Source organism: Hemitrygon akajei, chromosome 11 (assembly GCF_048418815.1).
Source record: "Hemitrygon akajei chromosome 11, sHemAka1.3, whole genome shotgun sequence".
NCBI classification, from domain to species: domain Eukaryota; kingdom Metazoa; phylum Chordata; class Chondrichthyes; order Myliobatiformes; family Dasyatidae; genus Hemitrygon; species Hemitrygon akajei.
The window spans coordinates 112,595,704-112,613,910 of NC_133134.1; the positions used below are offsets into that span (position 1 = coordinate 112,595,704).

The following is an 18,207-nucleotide window of genomic DNA, read 5'->3' on the forward strand; positions in this document are numbered from 1 at the left end:
GGTGTTGTCTACAGGCCCCCAAAAGTAGCATGGATATTGGGTGCAAGTTGAATAGGGAGTTAACATTGGCATGTGGCAAAGGTAATGTCGCAGTAGTTATGGGAGATTTCAACATGCAGGTGAACTGGGTGAATCAGGTTGGTGCTGGACCACAGGATAGGGAGTTTGTAGAGTGCCTACGGGATGCACTCTTGGAACAGCTTGTACGAGAGCCGACCAGGGACAAGGCTATATTGGATTTAGTGTTGTGTAATGAACAGGATTTGATAAGCGATCTTGAAGTAAAGGAGCCATTAGGAGGTAGTGACCATAATATGATGTTTTTATCTGCAATTTGAGAAGGATAAGGGCAGTTCGGAGGTGTCAGTGTTGCAGTTGAACAAAGGAGACTATGGAGCCATGAGGGAGGAGCTGGCCAAAGTTAAATGGACAGATATCCTAGCAGAAAAGACATTGGAACAACAATAGCAGGTATTCTTGGGAATAATGCACAAGGTGCAAAATCAGTTCATCCCCCGGAGAAGGAAGGATTCAAAGGGGGGAAAGGGGCCACAGTGGTTGACAAAGGAAGTCAGAGATTGCATAGCATTTTTTTTTAAAAAGTATGACAGAGCTAAGGTGAGTGGGAAGACAGATGATTGGGAAATTTTTAAGGAACAACAGAACTTAACTAAAAAGGCAATACGGGGAGAAAAAATGAGGTACGAACGCAAGCTAGCCAGGAATATAAAGGAGGATAGGAAAAGCTTCTTTAGGTATGTGAAGAGAAAGAAGATAGTTAAGAACAATGTTGGGCCCTTGAAGAATGAATTGGGTGAAATTGTTATGGGAAACAGAGAAATGGCAGAAGAATTTACTCAGTACTTTAGATCTGTCTTCACTAGGGAAGACACAAGCAATCTCCCAGATGTATGGATGGGCCAAGGACATAGGGTAACAGAGGAAATGAAACAGATTGACATTAGGAAGGAAACGGTGATGAGTAGACTGATGGGACTGAAGGCTAACAAATCCCCAGGTCCAGATGGTCTGCATCCTAGGGTACTAAAGGAGGTGGCTATGGAAATTGCGGATGCATTGGTAATCATTTTCCAATGTTCCTTAGATTCAGGATCAGTTCCTGAGGATTGGAGAATGGCTAATGTTATCCCACTTTTTAAGAAAGGAGGGAGGGAGAAAACAGAGAACTATCGACCTGTCAGCCTAACATCAGTAGTGGGGAAGATGCTAGAGTCCATTATTAAAGATGAAATAGTGGCATATCTTGATAGCAGTGATAGGATTGGGCCGAGCCAGCATGGATTTACCAAGGGCAAATCATGCTTGACTAATCTATTGGAGTTTTTTGAGGATGTAACCAGGGAGTTAGACAAGGGAGATCCAGTGGATGTAGTGTACCTCGATTTTCAGAAGGCATTTGATAAGGTCCCACATAGGAGATTGGTGGGTAAAATCAGAGCTCATGGCATTGGGGGGAAGATATTGACATGGATAGAAAACTGGTTGGCAGATAGAAGGCAAAGGGTAGCGGTTAATGGGTGTTTCTCGGAATGGCAGGTGGTGACTAGTGGGGTGCCACAGGGCTCGGTATTGGGACCACAGCTGTTTACGATTTACATCAACGATTTGGATGAAGGCATTGAGAATAACATCAGCAAGTTTGCTGATGATACTAAGCTGGGTGGCAGTGTGACATGTGGTGAGGATGTTAGGAGAATTCAGGGTGACTTGGATAGGCTGGGTGAGTGGGCAGATGACGTTTAATGTGAATAAGTGTGAGGTTATCCACTTTGGGAGTAAGAACAGGAAGGCAGATTATTATCTGAATGGTGTAGAGTTAGGTAAGGGAGAAATACAAAGAGATCTAGGAGACCTTGTTCATTAGTCACTGAAGGTGAATGAGCAAGTGCAGCAGGCAGTGAAGAAGGCTAATGGAATGTTGGCCTTTATTACAAAGGGAATTGAGTACAAGAGCAAGGAAATCCTTTTGCATTTGTACAGGGCCCTGGTGAGACCACACCCGGAGTATTGTGTACAATTTTGGTCTCCAGGGTTAAGGAAGGACATCCTGGCTGTAGAGGAAGTGCAGCGTAGATTCACAAGGTTAATTCGTGGGATGTCCGGACTGTCTTACGCAGAGAGGTTAGAGAGACTGGGCTTGTACACGCTGGAATTAAGGAGATTGAGAGGGGATCTGATTGAAACATATAAGATTATTAAGGGATTGGACAAGATAGAGGCAGGAAATATGTTCCAGATGCTGGGTGAGTCCAGTACCAGAGGGCATGGTTTGAGAATAAGGGGTAGGTCATTTAGGACAGAGTTAAGGAAAAACTACTTCTCCCAGAGAGTTGTGGGGGTCTGGAATGCACTGCCTCGGAAGGCAGTGGAGGCCAATTCTCTGGATGCTTTCAAGAAGGAGCTAGATAGGTATCTTATGGATAGGGGAATCAAGGGATATGGGGACAAGGCAGGAACCGGGTATTGATAGTAGATGATCAGCCATGATCTCAGAATGGCGGTGCAGGCTCGAAGGGCCGAATGGTCTACTTCTGCACCTATTGTCTATTGTCTATTATCTCATTCCTTGATGTGGGTGTAATGTTAGAGGTAGGGATTTACAGAGATTGAGTTGCCTCTTAACTAATATATAAAACAAAACAGGCTTTTCTTTTTAAATATTTACACTATTTAATATGATGCTATTTGCTTTCCGTTGATGAATCTTCATGGATACTCCTTGCTGCTCTATTATTTTGAAAACTTTGCCACTAAATACCTTGAATTGAAAATTGCAGAATTCCATTTGTAATCTAATAGCTATCAGTTATAGAAAAGCAATGCAAACAGTTTGTCAGAAATATTAGGTATAATAATGTTAACATTTGAAATACTATCCGTTGTGAATTTTCAGCCTCTTCTGACTTTGCCCAGGATTCATTTACTGGTTATTCTGCATGCTGTGGTGTAGGATAAAGCATGAGTTGGCTTTTGCCCATTCAGATCTTACTACAGTTTAGTATGTAATGTACTTTACTGTGGAAATGCAACTTTGTTCTTGGTCCTCTGGGGAAAAGGGTCAGTGTTTGCAGTGTTAAAACTAAATACGGTAGAGCACCCATTAATAATTTTGGTTTTCTATATGATTCTTTATTAGCAGCCGGAAACTTCCATCTCAATGGCTCCCAAAAGCCACAAGCCAGGTGTCAGATTTAATTCTTATTTCAGTAAGCTAAGTGTAGAGAGTGGAGGTCTATATGTTACCTCACTATTACTTATATCAATCCTGTCAGAGCAGATCTTTCCTGAATTGAACAACTCGAGCACAACTTGTTTTTTATTGCAGGGAAGTACTTGAAAAGGATGCCAAGGACTATGCAGATTCCATCCATGCAGTCTTTGTGGAGACCAGTGCCAAAAATGCAATTAACATCAATGAACTTTTTGCAGAAATCAGTGAGTCTCAGTTAATTGCAGTATTCACTAATTTATTGTTTAAGAAGTATTTGGGCACCCTGGATTTCCATCCTGTCTTATCACAAGGACTGAAACATAGCAGGCATAAGAAATGGAGAAAAGAGGAAGCATCATAGTCTTTCATCCCTGTTCTGCCATTCAGTCGAATTGGGTTGATCTTTTCCTTCGGAGGTATTTCCCTGCTATAACACTATCTTCCCATAGTTTCCTAAATATCAAAATGTCCTTTGAATATGTTCAATAATTGAATTTTCACACTGCTTGGGTAGAGAACTACAAAATTTCATCACTTTGTGGATTAAGGAATTTATTTTCTTCAAATCTTATCGTGAGAGTGGCTCCTGGTTCTGGATGATCTGACGAGGGGATGCTTCAACTCTACTATCCACCCTGTCAAGCTAGATTCAAATTTTGAGTGGTTCAGTGAAATAAATGTATAGGAGTACAAGCCCAGTCTGCTTATTCCCCACCCCTAGAATAAACTTGCTGTTCCAAGAATCGATCCTGCATTTTGAGATTTAAGACTTAGAAGCAGAATTAAGCCATGTGGCCCATTGAGTCTGCTTCACCATTCAGTCATGCCTGATTTATTATCCCTCTTAACCCCATTCTCCTGTCTTCACATAATCTTTGATATCCTTACTAATCAAGAATTTATCAGCCTTTACTTTGACTTGGCCTCTGGCTAAAGAGATTATTCCTCACCTCTGTTCTAAAGGAATGTCCTTGAATTCTGCAGCTGTGCCCTCTGGTCATAGACTTCCCTACTATAGGAAACATCCCCTCCGCATTCACTCTGTCAAGGCTTTTCAATATTTGATGACATTTCCTTTCATTCTTCTAAACTCCAGTGAGTACAGGCCATCAAAAGCTCCTCCTATGATAACCCTTTCACTCCAGAATCATTCTCATGAACCTCCTCTAGACCCTCTCCAATGTCAGCACATCTTTCCTTAGATAAAGGACCCAAAATTGCTCTCAATGTTCGAAGTGCGGTCTGACTAATGCCTTATAAAGCTTCAGCATTACAGTTGAAGTCAGAAGTTTACATACACCTTAGCCAAATACATTTAAACAATTTCAAATACAATTTCACAATTCCTGACATATAATCCTAGAAAACATTCCCTGTCTTAAGTCATTATTTTAAGAATGTGAAATGTCAGAATAATAGTAGAGAGAATGATTTATTTCTTTCATCACTTCGCCAGTGGGTCAGAAGTTTACATAAACTTTGTTAGTATTTGGTAGCATTGCCTTTAAATTGTTTAACTTGGGTCAAACATTTTGGGTAGCCTTCCACAAGCTTCTCACAGTAAGTTGCTGGAATTTTGTTACATTAGCTATAATGGATGCTTGAAAACTATAATCTTGTCCTAGGTTAGGCAGTACATATCTGTTTCTACTATCATTTGGCAAAAAGTAACATTCTGATTTTTTATATAGAAAGTAAAAGCTCTGAAATTTTAAACAAATTATTTTTTAGTCTTAAGTTACTTTGGCTTTTTCACCCCTCTCCTTTTAGGTCGCCGGATTCCTTCAACAGCTGTCAATCAAGGAACAAACAATAAAGGATTCAAGTTGAGGAGACCTCCTTCTGACAGAAAACACAGTTGTTGTTGACCATCCTGGAAGCTCAGACTGACTTGGCATGTGCATGCCAGAAGATTGAAGGATCCCTGTAAAAACGTTGCTCTAGCATACAGCCTTTTTGCTGTGCTATCCTCAATGGAAGAATAACCACTGCTCATTATATTGTCTCATTCTTCCACAAAAGTGCTTTATGCAACACCTTGACAGGCACCTTGTCAACTGCTTGTGTTTTTCTCAACAGTGTGCCCGAGAGCAGAAAAGCCATTGACCAGGGAATGCTTAAGTTGTGACCTGGAGCTGTCTGATGCAGAGGTGCAAAGGAAAACCATTTTAATTTTCCTTTTCATGTAAATAGATTAAGGTAATACACAACAAAGGGAAACAGAAGCACTTTTTTAGTTTAGATTGTTTTCTAACAAAGAATCAGACTTCATTGAAAATGCACTTTGCAGTTCTCTGCCTTGGTGGAACAGTCTGAAGTAGTTCTGTCATTATTTTGTTCATATAACTGCTTCAAATCTCACAATAAAAGAAGAACCTGATCCCTGAGTAAAACGGCAGTTCAGTCTGCAGAGTACACTTGGGAGTGACAGGATCCAAAAACCTCGAATTCCCTCTGGTACTGTTACCCTGTGCAAATATTAACGCTATCTGGGTTAAACTGGTTACTGCTGTTTGTGTGGTATTTGGGAAAAAAATTTGAGAATGGCTTTAGATCCATATTTGATAAATACCAGGTTTAATCTGTTATTCATCTGTCTGGTGTCATGTTTGATCACCAACCTCTACCATTACATACTCTGTGGTGAGTAAGGGATTCTAAGATTGACTAAGAAGAACCTACCATTCATCTTTCTAATTCAGTCATCTGCTGACTGTCTGCTAATTATGTATGCACATAAGTGACAGCTGAGGACATGTTGAATCTCTACTTATGGTCAAAAACCCCACAAAGCCTTATGTATGAATAATAGTTGGTTGGCTCCATGAAACTGTACCTGAGCAAGATAAAGCATGTTAAAAGTAGGATGAGCTGGGTAATAGTGGCAACAGCTGCAATATACACATAATACCTACATGCTAATGTATGTTCAGGGCATCCTTGATTCTAAAGTCCAGTGACAAAAGATTCTAATTGATATTGAAGAAAAGAATGCTTTTTGTTTAAGAAGTTAGCACAAATTCTAAAAGCAGTTCCCTCAAATGATTGTGTTCTTGGGCTGGAATCTAACAGAAATAACCAAGTAAATGGTGCATTTTGTTTCTGCTGTCTAACTTGGGTATAAAGGTATTTACAAACCACACTTGCTTAACCAGATCTTACATGAGTTTTAACAAGCATAAATTAAAGCACTAGTACTGAGAGTCTTAAGGGAACTGCCATATTAACACTAGCCTGATTTCAGCACTTACTAAAAGAATGAACTACCAAATAGCCAGAGCTTACAGGACTTGGTACTTAACCTATTTTGTTTGTTGTTGTTGTTAACAAGTGCCGTAAAGATGAAAGGATTGTACATCTTCAACTGGTGAACTCCATTTAATATAGTAATGTCAGCAAAGCACTTCCATTATGGAAGAATCCAAATCAATCTAGACACAACTGAATGAATAATTCTTGGTTTTGTGCTCTTCAGAAGAGCATTTCAGCACCATTTAATTGGAGTTGCCCACAGGCAACTTAGTGATGAAGGGGTTTCTGAAGGTTAATCACATTATTCTTTCCATTGTCTGGCCTTTCGGCATATTCCACCAGATTTATTGATGTGTTTTTGTTTCCAAGCTGTGTATGGTTTTTAAAATCTACAGGTCCTATTTATGTAAGTAACTTAAGCCTCACACAAAAGATTCAAAACGGTTGAGAAATCTGCTATTGCATTAAAGATTATAATCTCTCCTATTAGCTGGAGGTCGATATAGGTTAGCTTAACTGAAAGTAGCCCACCCTGACTGCCATTTAACATTTAAGTGTGGATTTTTTCTTCTGTTAACAAACTTGTATGCCATACAGTAAACATGTTTATTAGAAGCTCACAGTAGGGACTGTCGTATGTAGAGGGAGATGGAAAGCAGTATACAGGGGAGTAGGTGAGCCCAGGCATTAAAATGTTGCTTCCACCAGCTGCATTTTGATGAGAATATGAAGGCGAAAATTAATATCAACAGCCACAGTTCTGTCCTGTGGAGTCATTTCTGCATTCACACTAGAGGCACCTGCTTACATGGTTTTCCCAGTTCAGTTTCTGCTACAGTCTGTGTAACCATATGGGATACAATTCAGTAACATTTTGTAGGTTAGGTATATGTGGTCTGACTTGGTATCTCAAATCAGCCTTAGAAATAAGGATCTTGATCGTGTCTTTAAAGATCTCGGTATGTCCCAGGGAGACTTGCAAGTACTATGAAGTGTCAATCATATGATAGTCAATTTTATAGCAGTAATCTGCTATAAAAACAGATAAGTGCTTTAAGATCTAGATTGAGGAATAATTGTCTACCAAAATTTTGGAAAAATTTTCACGCTTACCTCCATCCCATGAACAATTGTGTATTAGAAACTATCAATGGCTACTTTAATCTGAAGGACACTACTGGCACTTTTGCAGTATGACTGCATTGGAGTTTCAGCCTGTATCTGCAACCATCTTCCTTTGTAGTGGTGTGGTTCTACCCATTGAGTATTTTCCCCTTGATACTTCGTTATTTCAGTGTCAAACATCTGTCCATCTCAGTGATGAGGGTAGTTGCTCTCACCTTGCCTCTAGAATTCAGCTCTTGTTTGGACAAAGCTCAGCAGATGAGAGATCCTGGTGTTACCCAAACTGGGCAGGTTATTGATGACTGTTGTCATTTGTCACTCATTCTTGAGGAAGAACATGACATCCAGTTTTTAGTGTTGTGTATGGAGGTAACTGATGAGACCAATCTGGGCTTGAAAGTTACTTTTTAGATGTTTAAGGATACTGAACCATCAGTGATTCTTGATTTTTGAGATTCGCTTTTCCTCTTTGCCTCATCTATTCTAGCTTCCTCTTATGAGCAAGGACTACTTTTAATGTTGCTAAGCCAAAAAGGACAATCCCAGTGGGATGTGTTGATGTTGAAAATGCTTCCTGAAAACGTTGCAAACGATGGCTTCCACCACTTTGAGTGAGAGCAGACTGAGTGATAGATTGTTGAATTGGATGTGTTCTGCATTTTATGAACTTGACCATTTTTTCACATTGTTGAGTAGATGTTGCTTCTTATTGCATTGGATTGGCTTTGCTAGAGTTACAGCTAGTTCTGGAGTGGAGGTCTTCAAAATCTGTTGTCCGCACCCAAAGCCTTTGTTGTACCCAATGCTCTAAGCTGTTTTTGAAAACTTATGAGTAGAATTGAATCGGCTGGAAACTGGCTTTCTGATATTGCAGATCTCAAAAGGAAGCTGTGAAGGGGCATCTCTTGGGACATATAACTGAACATGGTTGCAAACTCTTCAGTCTTGCCATTAGTACTTGCATGCTGGGTCCAGCCACCTTTGATGTTTGGGATCTTCTTGAAACCACTTCCCTGTGTTATTTGCCCAGAATGATATCGATGTAATAGGACTGTAGGCCCTTGACGCCATCTATTGCTTGCAGGATCACATAGCTCTGTCTGTTTCATGTTGGTTTTGTTTAGCACACAAGTGTGGCAGTCTCATTTTGCTTTTTTAGATATGCCTGATGTTGCTCATAGGAAGTCATTCTGTACTGCTCACTGAATCAGTTGATTCACTGATTGGATATTAAGGTTATATTTCTGCTGCTGTTAATGATCCACATCATTTCATACTTGTAATACTACATAACATGATAGAGGATGTCCTCAGAGAAAATATGGAGACTTCATCCCTACAAAGACTATGGTGATAATAATGACAAATGCATTTGCCACAGTAGTTTAAAGATGAGGTTGACTAGATTCATCATTTATATTGGTTCATTCACAGCCTGTTACTAACTCATTTTGGGTTGATCACTGGGGGTCCTACCAAGCCACTCTTGATGATAGACATTTAAATTCCCACCAGAAAATATGCTGTGCCTTTGCTACACTGCTTCTTCTAGGTGTTGCTCAATGTGGATGAGCACTAATTCTTCAGCTAAAGGAGGACAATAGTTGATAAACAGGGGGAAGTTTCCATGTCTACGTTTCACCTGATGCTACAAGACTTAATGGGGTTTGGAGTCCATACCAAATCTCCAAAGGCTATTCACTCCCACCTGTTTAGCACTTTGTGTCATACCTGGTGGAGTTTCCTGCTGGGAAAACAGAACATCCCCATGAATTACAGTAGGAGATTCTGGGTAATTGTCCTTAAGTTCTAGGATAAAGGACTACTTGGCATTTATCTAGTATGTTCCTTGCAAACAAGTTTTTGGAGGTTGCTGCAGGCTGACTCCAGCAAGCCATCATATCTTTCTGTTCTGATCATCAATCAGATATCACCCTTGAGTGGGCTACTTCAAGGGGGGGGGGGCATATGAGTCTTGCTGGCTTGTGTATGTGCTAACTAGCAAGGAGAATTCAGACAGCAACAAGATGGTATTCCATCTGTGCAAAGCAGGTCAAGTTCAGAATTGGAGCCCAGGATATTTGGTCTTGGGGCAGCTAGTGTTTGTATATGAAACAGCTGTTTGAGCACAAGGAAGTCTATGTACAAACACTTATGTCCATCAGTGACTGAGAAACACTGGCCAAACTGCTTTTATTTCAGGTGGGTTTAGTTGTTTTTAGGTTGACCAAGCTAATCCATCCATCATTGCTACCAGTTGCCCACAGACCATTTTATTGGAGTCCATTATTGACTGCAATGCAGTGACCATCATGGAAGCCTCCTTGTCAGCATAACCATCAAGAAATCCACTAACTTGCCCTGTGAAATTAGATATGTTCCTCTGGCGCAGATTGCTCCGACTTTATTTGCTAGCTCTTTGCATTGGATTACTGAGGCAGGCTTTCAGTGATCTAACTGCTGTTGAGGGTACAGGGAATAGTAATGCACAACACTTTCCCAAGTGCACTCTGCTTTTAGACTCAGTCATGTATGATAAATGTCTTTCTAAAACCATACCTTTCCATGAGCTATTTCTTTTGTTTTATGTCTCTGCATTTTGTTAAAAACCTAACTTTGTCCATTTTATCTGCTTTCCATATATGTAACTATGTAAACTAGCGGTTTAGGTAGGATATCCAGATTGTTCCTAACATCAGTCGCATTTTACATTTCCTCCTGCTTCATTTTCTTCTTTTTCTAGATACCAATCTCCAATGGTGAATGTTCTTCAATGTTGAGTCTTCTGACAATTGGTTTCCCAGCAGACTAATATTGATTTACAAGTTTGTGCCAAATTTGTCATGTTTTGATTCTTGACTGTGACTGTGTTTACCAAATTAATTAATTGACTGATGCTTTAGTTATTAATCTTCAATTTTTGTTTCAATTTACCATTTTTGTACATTGTAGAATTATTAGTGCTTTTATATTGTATGTCTTTTCCAATAGCTTATATTCACTATTTATATAGCCCCTGTGTTCCTATCTTGTCTTTAATATCTCCGTGTTACTTACAGATCTCATTCCAACCACACCCTCCCACCTCCCAAAAAAATTGGGTTCCCTTTAGAAGAATGAGAGAAGATATAAGTGTAGATATTAGCATCTGGAGTTGATTGTATTATTACTTTGAGTCAATTCATCTCCCGTTGGCATATTAAGCATGAAATTCTGCAACCTATTAAGTATAAATTGAATTTGATGCAAGTTGAGTTCATAAATGATTTTTTTTTTGCTTGTTTTATTTTCAAAAGGTCTTTTAGAAGCACACCCAAGTCATCAAAATAGCCAGAAAATGAAAGAAAAAGAACAGGATTTTGGCATAAGGGATGGCCATTCAGATATAATGTATGCATAATTTGTGTAGAGGACTAGGAAACTCTGGAATTCTTACCAGAAATGCTTTGTCATTAACTATATTTAAAGCTGAAATCAATAGGTTTTTTAGATGTAAAGTAAATGAGGAAATACTATGTTGATTGGCTAGAATAATGGATTTGGGATAAAGGACAGCTGTTTTATTCAAAGTCCTTGTATTCTTGGGCCAGTTTGAATTCTGTTCCTTGTGCTTCTGTCCTTCTATCAGGAGTTATGAGATGTATTTTTCTTCAGCAGGTGGTAATAAAGAATCAATGTTGACAGCAGTCGTATATTGCAAATATGTTACAGCAAGGGTATAAGGTCCTGAAGACATTCCTGTCGTTGGAATGCATTAGTCATTAGTGCTTCAGAGGTATAATCTCTTGCATTTTTTGTATATGGTTAGCTTCAACACTCATAATTTCAAACGCATGGGGAAATTACATGTTTCCTTCTGCTTTCTGAAAAATTTCATTCAAATAGACTTGATGGATCTGATAATGATTTTTTTCTCAGTATTGTGGAGTATAAGATGGATCTACAGTTCTACAGTGTGCTGTAGCGCTAAAAGTGTTGCAGTAAATGTTGATAGGTTAAGGGAATTGGTAAACGTATTTATTATTATTAAGTGTTTGGTAAAGTAATTAGGGAGAAACAGTTTGTGCTGTTGTGCAGCAGAGAACATTACAATTGAAACTATGTACAGGCCTATGGAGGAAGATGGGGAAGTAATGAGATGCTCTTTAAAAGACTCTGCATGTGTATGATGTCAGAATGACTCTAATCTTTGTAATCCACCAACTTGGATAATGGAAAAGAAATTTACTTGTGAGGAATTCTTTTGTGTGTATCAGAGGGATATAGTGTGTTGGCTGTTTACTCATTTAAACTAGGATAAATTTAGCTGTTTCTGCTTTTTCCATCAGTGGAAGCAAATGCTGTCGGTTGACAGGGGCGGGGGTGGTGGTGAGGGAGTGAGACTGGCTTCTGCTTAACCAACACTTCTATAAAATTGTTGAGACTGGTTATAAATTGACTAAGTGTCCCTACTAGAGTTGTTAATGGGAACCTAAAAAATTGCCACCCAAATGAAGGTAAGCATTTGAGCTGTTCCATTTGCAAACTGTGGGAGTACCTGTCAACCCAGAGAGATAGTTGCATCTTCCCATATACACATAACAGAATATGTTAGCAGAAAAGTCTTCCACATTTGGGGAATTTTCCCTTGTTGTGCTTTGTGTTGGGTAGTGTCCATGTGGAATTTGCACGTTCTCCCTGTGACTGCCTAGGTTTCCCACTATGCCATAAAAGCAAATTGCCTCATGATTTGGTGAGTGATGAAATGTAGTTAGGAGTTGATAGGAAGTTAGGGAGAATAAAAGGATTGGTATAAAATTTGTGCGAATAGGTGCTTGATGGTTGGTGTGGTCACAGTGGGCCAAAGGATCCATTTCTGTGCTATTTGACTCTGATTCTGAGTACTCCAAGCTCTTTCACTGCAAGAGATTACCAAAACAAACCACTTTAATGAGTTCCCAAATTCTCCTTGTGGAAATCTAATATCCTCAGCAGCCCATCAGCACAGACTAGGAATCCCTAGACTGTGACTGATCAGAATGGAGGAAGAGCATCTGGGAAGGCACTTAGTCTCTGTCACAGGAGCACACGTGGCCATGTGTAGACAACAGAGTTGAAAAATATCCCAAACATGCCTGTGGCCATGTGGGATTCAGCCATATCCAAGCCCGCAAAATAGATCAGAGGCAACAGGTCAGCAGAATCATGGTTAATTTCTGCTACAGTCCCCAGCACATTAGCTGTTGCTGAGAGAATTGATTCTTCCTAGTATTGTGAAACAACATGAAACCTAATATGATGCTCTTGTAGTCGTGGATATTAACTTTTCATAGATCTTTCGAAGGAAAATATAATCTATTCTTTCAAATCATATCACTGGGAGAAGGGAAAGTTAGCTGTTGCCATTAAAAAAAATCACCTTTGATTTGCAATTAAATATGTTTACATGCTCATGTTCAGCATCAGCAGCATTGTATTGGATTTTTAAAATGTACCTGATTTAATCAGTTCAGTATTAGGCATGCATTGTTTAAATGCTATCAAAGTTATGTCTTTGTACTCTGAAGGTTTATACAACAAAGCATATCTTTCTCTCTCCCCCCCCCCCCCCCCCCATTGCCCTAAGCATCTCTTCATAAAACCTCTTCCAATTTCACCTTGCCTTCCCAAGTCAACCCAATCTGCACTTTAGGAAGAATTTTCCAAGGGAGCAGTGTGAAGAGATGTTGTCCTCTGTTGTACTTTTTCACTGATCATGTGCACTTGTTTTGCCTGTTGCAAAGCAAACACATTCAGAATGTGATGACTTTTTTTGAAACTGCTGTGTGGAGTCCAGGAATGCAAGTAGCAGAAACTGTTCCAAAGCCTCATCCAGTCAGGAATTAATCCTTGCCTCTAAACATAAGCATGGGTGCAAGTCAAGAGATAGGTGCATGTTGCAACACATCCAGACACACAACGATTATGACAATATTGAAAGTACTGTTGATTGCTGATGCTCTAAATTTGTTAATTTCCTTCCCGGAAAATGGATGCATTCAGTACAATTAGACAGAAGAATTGATTCTTTTCATTTAAACCAGCTAAGTGCCTTTCAAGGTCATATTGCCAACAAAAAAGAAGTTCTCATCCTGAAAGAAGTAGCATTTTATCATTTCTTGGTGTTGCTGTGATGATGTGGGGCTTATGAAATGCTGAGGGAGATGGTGCTGGTATTCTGTATGCCTTAGTACAGAGATTTTTTTGGTTATTCCTCAGAAGAGGCAACGGCTTCTGATTAGCACTAACTGCAGTGTCACAACCTAGCACAGAAATCTTGGCTGGCATTCTTGGTACTGAAGAAATACTGTCTCATGAATCTGAGCTGTAGTTGCCCTTATGGATATAACATAATTGCTGGCGTATCCTGAGCAAGGGAATATGTTCCCTGTGTCCTTGCTAATTATTATTCCTCAGTCACCATTAATGAAGCATCTGATGATTATCACCTTTTAATTTGTGGTACATTGCTTTGGCCTCATTGGCTGCTGCATTTCTAATATTAAAACACTGACTATATCTAAGGTACTCCAGTGGCTGTAAAGTGCTTTGGGATGTCCTCAAAGGTGTCTGTGTGTGTGCTATATCAATGCGACTCGTTTTACAGCTGAAAATCCTCTCCGGAATCGGCCCAAGATTGACAGCGTTTTGAATAGTAATGTATGGTTTTTAGATATTGTAGATAATTGCTCATCAGCTAATATACTAATTATTTACAGCAGCAGCACTGATACAAATCCATGCCCGCTGTTCAATTTGCTCTAATGCATGAAAAGTTGCCTAATTACTTCTCATGAAGATTTTTTTTTGCTAAGCTTATCTGAAGGATAGAATAAACTTGGGCTGGTCCCAAACACGGGATTGTTTAATCGTTCATTACCTATATAACATCAGGTAAAAGTATATAACTTGTTTAACTATTAATATTTGTAATACTGAATTATATTGCTCATATTTTCTTTGTAACCAGTAGATTAGGTTGACATATCAATATTGAATCACTTAAACCAGGAGTTGCTGTTACTTGTGTAGCTAATAATTCCTTAAAATCACTACATGATCCATGATGTATTTTCTAATGTGCAAGAAGAAGTTGTATGCAGTTTCTTAATAAACTTAATGTTTTTGTTTGTGTGGTGTGCTTTGATGTTCTGTTTTACTATATAATGGAGAATACTGCTAGTACTGCCTGATACCATTGGACTGCCCATACACAGATTCTGTGCAGGTAGGTGGTTTTGAAATTGTAACTCTGTACAGTTCCCTGTACAAAGTTATATTTTTGTTTTTGCAACAGTGCTTATACTAGGATTTTGTTATGGATTTTCTTTTATCAAATCCTCAATAGTCAAGATAAGTTTGAATTTGTGTTCTCTGGACTAATTTTCCAGTGGTGTTTATTGTTCTTGCACTAATCCAAGCTATGTACATTTAAAACAGATGTACAAAAGCAGAAGTATTTGAAGTTAGTATTTTATTTATTAGCAATATAATCTGGAATAGACCCTTCCAGCCTTTTAAGCCACAATGCTCAGCAGTCCCCAACCATCCCATTTTAACCCTATCCTAATTACAGGACAATTTGCAATGACCAATTAACCTACCCAGTATGTCATTGGACAATGGGAGGAAACCAGAGCACTTGGAGAAAACCCATGCATTCCACTCCACACAGGATGACAGAATATTTCATTTTCAGGTGCATTAACTTGCCCTTCCCCTTCACTACAGACAATTGGCTATGTTCTTTTCAATGGAAATTGAATGTATGTCAAAAAAAATCATATAAAGCTATGACCATTGTATTTCTTTTATCTACACTATCTTTTGTGGTATTAAGCTTGGAAGTGATGTATGTTACTGGCTAAAGTGCTTTAATGTACCAACTAAGGAACAATTACTTTAACCTCAAAGTATCATTGGTTGTTAGTTTGTAGTTTCTATTGACTTTTAACATTTGTATTGTGAATAGTGATTGAAGTAAGTAAGGAATTTGAACATACAGTTTACCAAGTGGTCAATTCTGCCTAAAAATAGCATTCCTCTGTGCAGACTTCAGAACAATGTGTTGTCAGGGGCCATGCTGTTCTTGTGCATAAGTAAATTAAGTGTGATTGAGGAGCGAGTGTGAGTTTTTAAGAGTCCAATTGGTCAGCAACGACAGAACCTCATAACAGCTTCATCAAATACTTGAAAGCACTGCTTGAGTATCAGGAATACCTACCCAGAAATGATCAGTTTTTGAATATTAATCTCTACAAAATATACTCCATAACAATTTTGGAAAAACTGAGGCAATAATTTAGCTTGAAAGCATTTTACATTTGGAATGCCCCAAGCCATTTCACAGCAAGAAAGACATCTGAAGTCAAAGCAGGAGCTACAAGGCAGCCAGAAATTTGATCGACGGATGAACTTGAAGTAGGCCCTAAAAGGAGGAAAATACTGGAGCCAGTGGAAGGTACAGCTATAGAGTCTGGGATAATAGAGGAGCCAGAGTTGTGGAGTACAGAAAGAAGACATAGTTTGAAACAGTATAACACCAGATGTCATTTTAGACACAAGTATTTAACCATTGTTGCTTCATCCAGTTCAGTGGCAGCAAACTAAAGTTACTTAATTGAATCTTTAATGTGTACAGGTATCTCAAGCCCCTTTGCAAAGATCCAGAAGGAACTAAGGTGATACGGCTGCAAAAAAAGTGATGGGTGTGTCAAGTAACTTAGTCAAATAGTCGGGCTTAAAGAATGGCCTGGGAGTGGGGGAAGTGTAGTGGTGGGGGGGGGGGGGGGGTTTGAGTGGGAATTTGTGAGTGAAGTCTGACATTGCTGTCAAAGACTAGGGAAAGTGTAAAAAGCTACATTCAGCTGAATTACTAGATTGTGACCACAGTATGAATTTGCTAAACCAGAAAATGGAGGTGTAAAATGAAGGATAGGCAATAGGGATAGGAGGAGCTACATTTTTGTAAAGTGTGTCTGTGGTTTAGAAATTGCTGTCTATGAAAGCAGAAGAAGCAAAGTTATCAAAACTCCAAGGAGTTGGATAGGCACAGGAACATGAGACAATAGATTCTGCTGGATGCTCTTAATCATCTGGCAGGTCAAGAGTGTAGGAACCAGTTGGTCACTGCTTCTCACTGTTCTTCCGCTGCTATACATCATGCCATAATTGAGTAAACTTTTTTGCAAGGTGGTAGAAAGACATTGAAAAATGGTTCCTAAGTTATCGAGCAGCACAAAACAAAATGCTAGAGGAACTCAGCAGGTCAGGCAGTATATATGGAGTGAAATGAACAGTGGGTGTTTAGGGCTGAGATCCTTCATTGGGACTGAAAAGGAAGAGGGCAGAAGCCAGAATAAAAGGGGTCGGGAGCATGAGCTGGTGGTTGCTAAGTAAATCCAAGTGAGGTGGGAAGCTGGTAGATGACAAGTGGAAGAAGGTGGGGACCAGAGGAAGGAAGGCAGTGGCCAGTCACTCTACCAGACTTTTCTCATGGTACATGGTCTTTTCAATATTATTTCTATCTTGATATCTATCCCCTTTGCATTGTGATTCCTTATCAAAGGCAATCCTATCGCCTTCTAGCTTGTCCTCCTTCCCCTACCCCCTCCCCACTTTTTTATTCTGGTGTCTTCCCTCTTCCTTTCCAGTCCTGAAGGAGATTCTCAAAGTTATTCTCATCATACATGTCACCACATACAACCCTAAGATTCTCTTCCTGTGGGCACACTTAGCAAATCTATAGAACTGTAACTAAACTGTATACAAATTGGGCAAATGCAGATAATAAATAATGAGCATGGAATAAGATAAAAAGGCTCCTAAAATGAGTGTAGTTATCCCCTTTTGTTTAAAGAGCCTGATGGTTGAGGGGTAAAAACTGATCTTGAAGCTGGTGATGCAAGTCCTGAGGCACTTGTACCTTCTACCTGATGGCAGCAGTTGAGAAAAGACCATGGCCTGGGTGGTGAGGATCTTTGATGATGGGTGCTGCTTTTCTACAGCAAAGTTTCATGTAGATGTGCTCAATGGTTGGGATGTACTGGGCTGAATCCACTACCTTTTGTAGGATTCTCCACTCAAAAGCATTGGTGTTCCCATACCAGGCCATAATGCAGCCAGTCAGCATACTTTCCACCACACATCTACAGAAGTTTGCCAAGTTTATTGATGACATGCTGAATCTCCACAGACTCCAAAGGAAGTAGAAGTGCTGTCATGCTTTCTTCACAATTATATTTATACGATGGATCCAGGACAGGGCCTCTGAGATGGTGACACCCAGGAATTTAAAGATACTGACCCTCTCCACTTCTGGTCCTCTGATTACTGACTTATGGACCTCCAGTTTTCCTCTTTTGAAGTCTACTATCAGTTCCTTGGTCTTATTGACATTGATTGAGAGGTTGTTGCTATTTTTACCACTCAGCCAAATTTTCATTCTCGCTCCTGTATGTTGATTCTTCATCACCTTTGATACAGCCCACAACAGCAAACTTGTATATAGTATTGGAGCTGTACCTAGCCACAGTCATGGGTGTAAAGTGAATAAAGCAGGGGGCTAAGTACGCATCCTT

At 39.5% G+C, this 18,207-nt stretch overlaps 1 protein-coding gene across 1 annotated transcript in view; it reads left to right on the top strand.

Annotated features, from left to right (window-relative positions):
* rab22a (RAB22A, member RAS oncogene family) overlaps window positions 1-14,757 on the top strand; it is a 66,978-nt gene extending 52,221 nt beyond the window's left edge. Inside the window, exons 6-7 of the mRNA XM_073061515.1 lie at window positions 3,347-3,456; window positions 5,003-14,757. Of these exons, the coding sequence (XP_072917616.1) occupies window positions 3,347-3,456; window positions 5,003-5,100 (208 nt within the window). The 3' untranslated portion in view covers window positions 5,101-14,757. The remainder of the gene's footprint in view (window positions 1-3,346; window positions 3,457-5,002) is intronic.
* Window positions 14,758-18,207: the final 3,450 nt, after the last annotated feature.